This window comes from Candoia aspera, chromosome 5 (assembly GCF_035149785.1).
Source record: "Candoia aspera isolate rCanAsp1 chromosome 5, rCanAsp1.hap2, whole genome shotgun sequence".
In the NCBI taxonomy this organism is placed as follows: domain Eukaryota; kingdom Metazoa; phylum Chordata; class Lepidosauria; order Squamata; family Boidae; genus Candoia; species Candoia aspera.
Window position 1 is genome coordinate 103,580,487 of NC_086157.1, and position 11,183 is coordinate 103,591,669.

The 11,183-nt window shown below is 40.1% G+C and overlaps 1 protein-coding gene across 1 annotated transcript; it reads left to right on the forward strand.

Moving 5' to 3' along the window:
• Nucleotides 1-1,047: 1,047 nt before the first annotated feature.
• Nucleotides 1,048-8,726, forward strand: CCDC82 (coiled-coil domain containing 82). The gene is made up of 7 exons (XM_063305868.1): nucleotides 1,048-1,607; nucleotides 2,500-2,749; nucleotides 2,871-2,963; nucleotides 3,112-3,236; nucleotides 4,823-4,993; nucleotides 6,731-6,916; nucleotides 8,516-8,726. Exons 1-7 carry the CDS (start codon nucleotides 1,053-1,055, stop codon nucleotides 8,585-8,587), a joined length of 1,452 nt encoding a protein of 483 aa, XP_063161938.1. The 5' UTR covers nucleotides 1,048-1,052; the 3' UTR covers nucleotides 8,588-8,726.
• Nucleotides 8,727-11,183: the final 2,457 nt, after the last annotated feature.

Sequence of the window (11,183 nt, forward strand, 5' to 3'; positions counted from 1 at the left end):
TCAGTTTATTTTCGCTTGATGCCAAAGTCTGAGGAATCCAGTGCTATTAAGAAGCAATTCATCTTGGAGCTGCATGAAGGGCCAGTTATGTTGCAGGCCTTGAATCAATATTTGGGCAAATCCTCTGAAAATTTTGTAGTTCTCTAAAACGTGCAGAATTTATTTCCAAAGGTGAGATTTGTTTCTGGCCAGTCACGCAGTCAAATGTCTCTAAAACTGCAACTCAGCTGAGCCGTCACCTGAATGCAAAACTTTGGATTGTCTGCCACAGGTACCCTTCATTGTAATTTATTATTTATTTATTTTTCAAATTTTGCCACCGCCCATCTCCCCCCAAAAGAAGGACTCTGGGTGGTTTACAATGAAGTTAAGTTAAAAACAATAACTATAAATAACTATAAATAGTATGTGAAATTTAAATATAAATACAAATACAGGATATACATATAGAAAATAAGAAAAATAAAAAAATAAAATCCAGATGGCAGTAAAAGATCTAATTCAGTTTATATGTATGTGAGGAGCACTCTAAGCCATCCCCAAGCATGACTACTCCCTGCCCCAAGCTAGGTGGCACAGCCAAGTCTTCAGGTTCTTCCGGAAGGCCAGGAGTGATGAGGCTAGCCTCACCTCCAGGGGAAGAATGTTCCAGAGGGCGGGTGCCACTGCAGAGAAGGCCTAATTCTACAACATTAAAACGTTCCATGAGATTTCCCCCCCCCCCCCCCAATGCTTGAGAGATTTACTGGACTTGTTTGGCAGATTTTGGATCCAAAGGACAAAATCCATTCACCAAATTACGCTTGTATAAAATTTCATTTGCCATAATGGACAATCAGGTCTAAAGGACACCCACTATTAATCCATTAAATCAAGGGTTTACTGTACGTCCACTTCTTTTAAGTCTGGAACTAGGGGTGTGAGCAGAAAAAGAAAACCTTTTTTGACTGGGCTCCCCATCACTATTTGGGGAGCTATGAAAGCAAAAAGTACTGAATTTCGAATTCAGTATTTGGCTTTTTTTTCTTTTCTATTTTTTTTAGTAAATCCTTATGGAAACTAATTCTGCAAGTAGAAGATACAAAACCAGGAGAAGCACAAGAGCAGAAGAACCGGTAGCCAAATCTCAAGTTGACTGGAGGCGGACTAAAAGAAATCAACTGCCTGAAAGTGAGGATGAGGATGATGAAATTGTATCATCATCAGAAAAAGAACTCGAGTCCAGTTCAGAAGAAGAAGTCGGTGGAAAAGAAGCAGCATCCATACTTAGGAAGAGTAATGGTGAAGCTGTGAGTGATGCAGATTTTCAGACATGTTGTAGTGGTGTAGCATCAGAGGATCTGGAAGAAGCGGACATCTCCTTCAGGAAGCGGAAGAGACCTCGGCCAGCTGTGATGTATGACAGTGATGAGAGCAGTGACAGCAGTATTGTTAGGAAAGTGTTTGCTAAACGCAGTTGCAAAATTGATGAAGACAATTTATCTGTTGATGGAAACACATCCCCAGCAGAGGAAAAAGCAAATGCAAAGCTAGGAAGACAAATAAAACTGCAAGAACTGTCTCACCGGCAATCAGGACGATCTGGCAGAGTCAGTCAATGTGATGAGGTACATTTTCAAGTCATTTGCAGAACATATTTTGACACTTGCTTTTTCACACTTGTCACTAGCCCACAGATGGATTTCACCTACTTCCCAGTTTAAGGGACATGAATTTTAGAAGCATATTTTTACATTTACCTTGTGATCACAACAATATGAAAGTAGCCATAAATGATTAGCTTGTGGGGTGGCTGCATTTGAGTATGTGCCATCAAGTTGTTATCATCTGTTAGTGATCACACAGATTTTCTCCAAGAGAGTATGTCCATAATCTGGTCTTTCAGCTCTTCCAATGGTGCACTTATGGCTATTGTAACTGAGTCCCTCCACCTTGCTGCTGGTCAGCCTCTCCTCTCCTCTTTCCTTCCACCTTTCTCAGCATTAGAGCCTTCTCCAGAGATCTGGGTCTTTGCGTAATGTGTCTGAAGTTGGATAATTTGAGCCTGGTCATTTGTGCCTCCAGTGAGAACTCTCTTGATCTGTTCAAGGAACATTTGTTTTCTTGGCTGTCCACGGTATTCTCAGGAGTTTTCTCCAACCCCAAAATTGAAAGGCATCAATGCTCTTCCCATCCTGCTTCTTTAAAGTCTAACTTTCACTTCCATGGTGTATCACAGGGGAAACCGTTGTTTGCACAATTCTGATCTTTATAGATACCCTACTTATTTATTTATATGGCCGCCCAACTCAAAACTTTGCAACTCTGGGTGGCCTACAATAAATCATATTGGTACTGTGTTTTCCATGTAATTATTTTAATACACACAGTAACATTACTCTAGCACTAATTAGATTAATAGTTTTAAAAATATATATATATATGCAGACTAGGCTTTGGTAAACAATGAATTCAACTAAAATATTCTAATAATACCGTATTTTTTTTAAATATCTCTAGGATGGTGCAGATGATGTCTCGAAACAACTTGGTTGTCACTCATCCCTCACACAAGATGAAATTAGTGCTATGTCTTCAAGTGACAGCATGAAAGATTTCATAGATGATGATGACGATGACGATGATGAAGAAGAAGAAGAAGAAGAAGAAGAGGAGAAGGAGGAGGAGGAATTGGAACAGGAGAACCACCAGCCCCAAGACAGAAAATATCCTGTATCCAGTAGCTTATTGGAGAAACACGTTCCAGGCTGTAAGGTCACAATAACCAAGAAAGTAGCTATAAATACTCTACTTATAGCATTTATTAGCACCTAGCCTTCTATTCATACGGTCTGTACTGACACATATTTGTGTTGATGGTTTTTTAACAGTGTTTCATGTTGATCGTTACGAACACCTTCGAAGAGTTGTAAAAGCCTTTCTCATCAATGCAACTGATGGTAACTTTCTGAGCTCTTTATATGGTAAGCAAAGACCCCTCCTGAAGAGGCTACTACTATTTGCTACCTCCTTTCAAGTTTTTCTCAGGGCAGTAAATAAATGCATTACTCTTTTTAAATTGTTATGTAAGAATAACAAAGCCTATAACGGTGATTTGTGTTCTCTCCAAAGCGGGGAGAAGACAACAGAGAGATGCGCAGAATATGCTGGATTCCCTCTATTATTTGGATGACCGCTTTATTCAACCTCGCCTTAATAATTTACTTTCAAGTTGTCGCTGGCAAAAACGATATAAGGTATTGAATTTTCTTCTTAATCTTTTTATTTAATTGCTTAGTTGAATTGGCTCTGGCATTCGTATCTGTGTGGTGTGCTATTTTTCTTAGTACAATATACAACAATAAAAGAGGGTAAAATATAATGATATAAACAAAGACAAATCATACTATAATGTCTAGCAATAACATAATATGAATGTATACTTGTCCTTTCATATATTGAAATGTTTTGAGCATTCACTGAAAGCTGGGCGTTGATTGAGCCACATTCAAAGCATTGAGAAGGGCACCTATGTAAAGGGCATTTGTTAAGTTTCCTGGAAGGCTTGTGAAACGCCTCCAAAGGCTGTTCCCAAGATTGGCAGCAAAGAAGATTGGCTGTGCATGCACATTCATGTGCAGCCCCTGGGGACAGCCTTTTAAGCCACTACACATTGCTTGCAAAGGATGCAGCTGCTTTAAAGCTAAGAGGGGCTTCGTAGGGATGTGCAAAGCTCACCATTCCAAGGACAGAGTGTTCCATGGTTTCCTGGAATGATCTGTTGTTGCTGTTTTCCTAAGCACACCAATCCAGCCATACAGGGAGAAGCTTGGTAGTTTTCTAGAAGCAAATCTTTCTGGAATGGCCCAGACCACTCCCTGGAACATTGTGAATCAATTCCTCTTTCTGGAAGATTTACTTCCAGGGAATTACTGAAACATCCCTTGAATGGCCAGACAGGTGCACTTTGTAACTAAAAATGGAACAGTGAGTTTTGCATGCCGCTGGTGCTTAGCAATGAAATGCACTGAGAATCGCTTTTTTGGAATGTCCTAGTTATGATCCTTAAAGCCCTGCATAGCTTGGGACCAAATTTTCTGCAGTAATGGTTTCCTTTAGATGATTTCATTTGGTGAGGTTCTCATATCAATGCCATGGGCTTGGTGGTTCTCCTGCATAACCCCATTCTCTGAATTTAGAACAAAGACTGATTAACACTGACTTCCTTTTCACCTTTCTGTGTGCATATAAAGTGTGTATTTGGGAAGGCAGGGGTGAGGGAACGCAGGGGTGAATGAAATGGCATTAGCTTCACTCTGATAGATCCCACTGTTTGTTCTGTGCATGTGGATCCTGTTTTTTAGACCTTCAGTGCACACATGCATACACACAAACTATTCTGAAAAGAGAGTTCCTAACTGTTGGGTACCTGATATGCACCTGATATGTAATAATACTTTGAAAAATTCCCTCACTGCCTATATTGATCTGGGTCTGCTTACTTACTTACCCAGACCTCAGGCTGCTTTCTTCTACTGGAGAATGACAGTTGAATCATATTTCCTAGATTAAGTGCACTATATCCATCAATCAATGAACCACTGTAGTTGAGAATCCATGGATTACCCAATTAAATACATATTTGAAAGTAAAAAGTGTGTGAGCGTAAAAGAAATGTAATTATAAATAATCACATGTAGTTGAATCAGCAATGTGTTACAAGAAATCAGAGGTGCCTACAGTACAATTTTGTTTCTATATGAATGCATAGTATCTCCAAGACGTGGCAACTAAGTCACTGAAACAGCTATCAACAGAATTCTGATCAAATGTATTTTTCTAGGACCGAGTGAACAGCTATCCTGATGTCCGCATAGTTCCAAGAACTGCAGAGACACGTTCTTGTGAAGCCTGTGAGCTACAGCGGACCTGTAAGTTTACCGTGGTTTTCTCTGGAACACTGTACAATAGTAAAACACTGCAAGTGGACTCCTTCATGCCCCATGATAGACAGGTGTGTTTTGCCCAATACTAAAAAGCGAATGTGTTTGCATGTTTCCATTTTTAAAGTCTTGCACTTTTTATGGCTATTCAGTTCACAGGTTTCAAACATTTAGCAATAATGTATGCTAGAGGTGTGGAGTGCTCAAAACCAAAATGGGAAAGGTGTTTTGCATCTACTGTAACCTGATTGCTCACTGTATCCTTCAGCACCTGCTTAAAACAACCTTCAAGATCCACCTTTCCAAAATCTTCAGGGATGCCTCTGAATCTTAAGTAATTGTCTTTGCTGGAGTTCTAATGTATCTATTGTTCTTTCCATTTCCTAACTTTTCAAATCTTGAGCCTTCCGATCCTTGTTTCAAGCTTTCTTGTCTTTCTTTTAACTCTGATTATTAGCTATGAGCACTTCCTTAACTCCTCTTTCACTGAAATATGTATTTTTCCCATTGGATTCCAAAGCACCTTTTCCACTTCAGGCCCAAGTACCAGGCACCTCTAATGTATCACCAGTATTTATTTATATAATTCATTATATCCCAGTTCATGTTATTTATTGTTCACTTTTATTAGCAACCAAGTAACCAGAATCACTTCCTTGAAACAACTGCTCATAAACTTGTGTGCAAGAATTGTCTTATTCTATAATATTTATGCATCTTAAACTTGTAAAAAAATTTTTAAAGAAGCTTTATTGTAACCTTCAGAGTTACAATAAAAAAAATTTTAAAAATTAAAAAAAAAAGTTCAGAGTTGGCCATTGATTTATGGTTTAGCAATTTAATATTATACTATACTATATTATTTACCTGCCTCACTTCTAAAGAAGTCTTATATAAAACTTACATAAACTTATTTAGAAAGTCTCAAGTTGAAATCACGCTCCAGTCTGAAATATTCTTCCACTGACATTTTGGTGTTCTGGATGCAAAATCCAAAGACTGCCTAAAATGAAAATGAAAATGCTAGAGACTGACTTGATTCAGAATAGCAGCAGATATCTAAAAGTAATCTATCATTTCTCTGATTTTATATATAAACAAACTAAGTAACCTTAGATAGTTGGGCAATTAAGTAAACAGGAGAACTGAATTGGCCCCTTTAGGAGCTGTGATGATTTAATGATGTGAGAATGATGTATCTTGAAGCATCATTGTGACCAATTCCTTTTGTGTGCTAACAGCATCTGCTATGCATATGTACAGCTTTAAGTTACCTGAGTATTTCCTGGGCTCCTAATTCTCCATTCCCAAACTTTCTAATATGAAGTGACTGCTTACATTTATGCTAGGGAGACTGTTCTACTATGTAAACGGCGGGTTTTCTGTGTTTATATTCAGTAACTTGTTAAAAAAATTCCTTTGCAATTCATGTGGTGTTGAACAAGATATTCTTTGTGACTTAGTGGTAATAAATGTATGCAACAAAGAAGTAATCCTTTTTATGTATTGTTTCAAATGTCAGCCTGCTCCATCAGTGCCAATATTTTAACTAATTAAAAGAAGTAATCCCTTGGTAGCTTCCTGAGCAAAAAAATTAAAAGTCGGACTCAGTAGACATCACTATTGCCTTTATCAAGGTGGGCGCAGGAGTTGCTTTCAAACTAGGATTTAATTATTGGATAGTAATAAAGGTCCTGTCTGTGTTAAATCCTCTTATGTTATAGGACATCCATTCTTGCTTAACTAATGTCTATCTTTGCTACTGTTGTTCAGGACATGCCCAGTAAATGAACTTATGTTTGATGCAGGTGTTGAAGATTGGTTGTATATGTAAAGACCGTACTGAGGTTTATCACAAACTGAAGCACTATAAATATAAATTGTATCAGAGCTGCTGTTTAGCTATAGAAAACAAAGGTCTTCAGGATGAGCCAGTCGGAGATTTAGTGGACCGAGTTTTCAGCCAGCTGGATAAAGAAGGCTGGATGAATCAGGTATGTGAGTTTGTTGATGGTTTGGAAATGCATTGCTTATGGATTAAGTGAGGGGCTGAAGGGGTTGTATAATATCTAAGAGGGAGGAGGGATTATAAGATTGTAATTATCTGTTGAAGAGAAGGTCAGACGTCATTGTATTTCATAACTTTGGTTTCTTTTTTTTCTTTCCTTACACTTTTTTCCTTCCTTTCTTCCTTTCTTTCCTCCTGTCTTTTTCTTTGGATTTGTCTTTTATGTCATGTAAAATTCTTAATAAATTAAAAAAAAGAAATTTAAAAAGAAATGCATTGCTTGGAGGCAGGTAAAATTATGGTGGAATGAGAGTAAATTATTGCAGAGGGAGTAAATCTAATCCCTCCTGAAGTATAGTCCTATGGAGACTGAACCAAAAGTTTCTTCTGTTTAGAATTGGGTTCCAGCTCAGATATTTAATTATTGATCCCCCATCTTCTGAGAGCTGAAGTCCACCCTTGATCTACTGTAGGTCCTTTCACCATTTCAGCTAATTAAAGGCCAGAGGGGGACAACTTTCTGGGCAAAGTTTTGAACCAGGTTTTAATTCATTGCTATTTCCACAGCAAGTTGATTTGATGTTGTTGTTCTATTTTTTAAAAAAGAAGCAGACAAATCTCTGGGTCACAATTCCATCACCGCACATTAAATCAAAGTTACTAAAGAAAACACATTAACGTCTGCACAATTGTCGATTTTTTTTCATCTTTTAAAAAATATCAGATTTATATCCCACTTGTATTTTGTACAACTCAAGGCAGTATACATAATGTTCCTGCCTCCTATTTTCCCCACAACAACCACCTTGTTAGGTGGGCTGGGCTGAGAGAGAGGGACTGACCCAAAGTCACCCGGTGTTCTTAGATGCCCAGGGGAGGACTAGAACTCTCGGTCTCCTGGTTTCTAATCCAACACTTCCACCACTACATCAAACTGGCTCTCTGTATATGAACTTGATCGCTAAAGATGGCTTTCTGAGAAGGCCCAAGGGAATTTTGACAAAGGCAGTCCCCATTGGTATAGTAGGGAGAGAAGTACTACTGAACAATTGTAATTTCCATGTTGCTATTAACAGTGCAAAGAGTTTACTAATAATCTGGAGCTAATACTTACTAATGCTGACTCCTTTCTATCTTTCATTGGTTATTCCATTGACTATAATTAATCTGTGTTTAATTTATTTATTTTGTAATCCATTCAGTCCTGTCTGATTCTCAGAGACTGCCTGGACAAGTCCCTGCAGTTTTCTTGGCAAGGTTTTTCAGAAGTGGTTTGCCATTGCCTCCTTCCTAGGGCTGAGAGAGAGTGACTGGCCCAAGGCCACCCAGCTGGCTTTGTGCCTCAGGCAGGACTAGAACTCACCATCTCCTGGTTTCTAGCCCAGTGCCTTCACTGCTACACCAGACTGGCTCTCAGGATTTAAATATACTCTTTTGTAATTTCACACTATTCCCTGTGCTATTATTCCAAGTCTTCCCAAAACTGTAGCTGGGGGTCTTGATTATGACATGCATCAGAAAGTGACTTTATACTCGAAATTTAGGATTTTAGATGCCTTACAGTATTTTTCTTCTTTCTTTGAAGCAATATTCTGTCCTTAAAGACTCTCTGGACAGCGCAGATTTCTTCCAAGTCGAAAAAATGGACAATGAATAAATCTCTTGAAGGATTTTAAAAATGCATCCTATGTGCTTCAGCCAGACTGCTGATGGGTTTTGACTGCCATACCGCATTCCTGCTATTATTTCTTTGTTACTTATGGTCCACAATAGTATACAAATATATGCATTAAATTCCTTTTTTGTATTTCATTTTTAATTATCAGAATAATCCTCCAGATAAGTGGGAGGATTATTCTGATAATTACAGTGGGAGTCCTCTCTTCCATGCCGTTGAGGGCCGGAGAGCTCACTGAACCATCTTGAAATCAAACTGGATATTCATTCAGCAAATGAACTTTTCTGTACACAAGCACTTTCTTCAAAGAGAAACATTTTTGTGTTGCTTTTTTATGCCTTCTGTCTTTGTTTCTCAGTACCATTTTTTCTGTACATACTTAGTTTTTTCAGGGCTGTATCAAACAATCTTCCTAAAACCTGCAGTTTATCCTTCTTGCAGGCCCAGAATTCCAGGACTTTATTACCGGCATCCACCGAAGGAAGCAGAAATATCAGGGTCTGTTCAGATTAGGTCAACCAATTCCACTAAAACAACTCTTATATCGTTGTTGTTGTTCCTTCCCCCCCACCCCTAACGCGAGGGAAGGAGCTGTAGAATTCTTTTTCTAATTTGTGCATCACCTGCTATTCTGTGTGTGATAGTCATCCAGCCCGCTTTCATTCTGAACTGTGACTGGGAGTTTGGTGGAATTTAGCATCCTGAAATGGAGGCTTCAGTAATGAATTTAATCATGAACTACTGACCAGGCAGAGCCGTATAAACTTCAGAATTCCGTGAAACGTTTTTCAGGCTGTTCAGTTCTGAGCTGTTTCCTCCCATCCTTGAGTCAAGAGGAAGTACCTTGACATCAATAGCATTGCCCGCACAGCCCAACTTTTAACACACCTCAGCAATCAGGCCAAACAGCGTTGCTGCTCACACACAGTTTAATGCTGGGTACTTTCAGAACAGCATTTGAGAGATCCCCTGCTGTTCCATTCCAGTTGACCCTAGCGGGGTAAGATCAACCACCAATAGAGGCAGGACTGGACTGGGAATGCAAGTTTCTATTTGCATTATTTATTTATTTGAACGTGCCCCCTTGGTAAGTAATTGCTTATTTTTGCACTTCCGATGAGAGGCCTGTTGTTCTCCCAGGAGACCCTTAATCCTGTGAAACAATTTAATAGATGCTGCCATTTAGAGGTGCCCTGGATTATTGTATGGGTCATTTGGTTTGGGGGTAAGGAGTTGTCTAATCCAGGAGTGGTGGGTTATTCCATAAGCCATGGTAAGATAAGATAGCATGGTACAGACCCATGTAACGATTGCCTTACTCAAATAAAATGCTCAGACTTCAAATCTAAGTTTAAGGTCTGGTTTTATTTAGAATAGTGTGCAAACAGAGAGAAAGCTGAGAATGAGAAAAGCGTGCCTAAACTCAAACTAAATAGCTCCGTTTCCAACAACGACCCACCCACCCCCTTGCATACAGAACAATCCCACATTCCCAGGTGCTCCTAACGAGCTATGCTGATCGACGGGCAAAAAGACCTTGACATTTAAGAGATAACCCAAACACATTCCTTCCTGGCACAGCCCCACACATCTCCCCATACAAGGTTTATCAGCAGCACCCTCCCAGCCAGGAACACGCATCAACACTCTGGCATGTGAACCGTTACGATGGAGCGAACATCACAACGGTGACCATGACATACCGCCCCCCCCGACAAAAATTATGCAGAAGGCTTAGAAGGATAGGCAACATGAAAATCGCAAACCAAATTAGGTGCCAGGACATCGCGCGCAGCGACCCATTCAGGATGGGGAAAATGCTTCCAGCAAACTAAATATTGAAGAGACCCCCGAAGCCTGCGAGAGTCGAGAATCTCCTTGACCTCGAAGTGCTGCTGGCCATCAATCATGACAGGCGGAGGGGGAGGAGGCCATGGATGCCAACGAGAGGTGTCCTGGGCAGGCTTCAGCAAGCTGCAGTGAAAAACAGGGTGAAAACGCTTCAAATTATGAGGCAGATCCAAACGGACAGTGACAGGATTCACAACAACAGTAACAGGAAAGGGGCCGATAAACTTAGGGGCCAGCTTCTTGGAAGGCTGAGGAGACTTGATAAATCTGGTAGAGAGATAGACTAAGTCCCCAATGCGAAAAGATGGCTGTTGGCGCCGATGCCTGTCAGTGTGGAGCTTATAGGAAGCCTGAGCTTCCTGGAGAGCGGTCTTAATGACGGGCCAGGAATCAGCAAGCTTAGAACCCCAATCACAGGCCGCCACAGCCGGGGCAGGAGGTTGGGGAAACTCAGGGATGGGAACAAAATCCTGACCCGAAACAACCCAAAAGGGGGTTTGACCAGTGCTTTGGTGCATCGCATTATTGTAAGCGACCTCAGCAAAAGGGAGCAAATCAACCCAGTCATCCTGGTGATAATTGATGTAAGATCTAAGAAATTGCTCCAGGGTGGCATTAAGGACCTCAGTAGATCCGTCAGTCTGGGGATGCCAAGAGGTTGACAATGCCTGTTCGGTGCCAATGAGCTTCAAAAAAGCCCACCAAAATCGTGAGGTAAATTGTG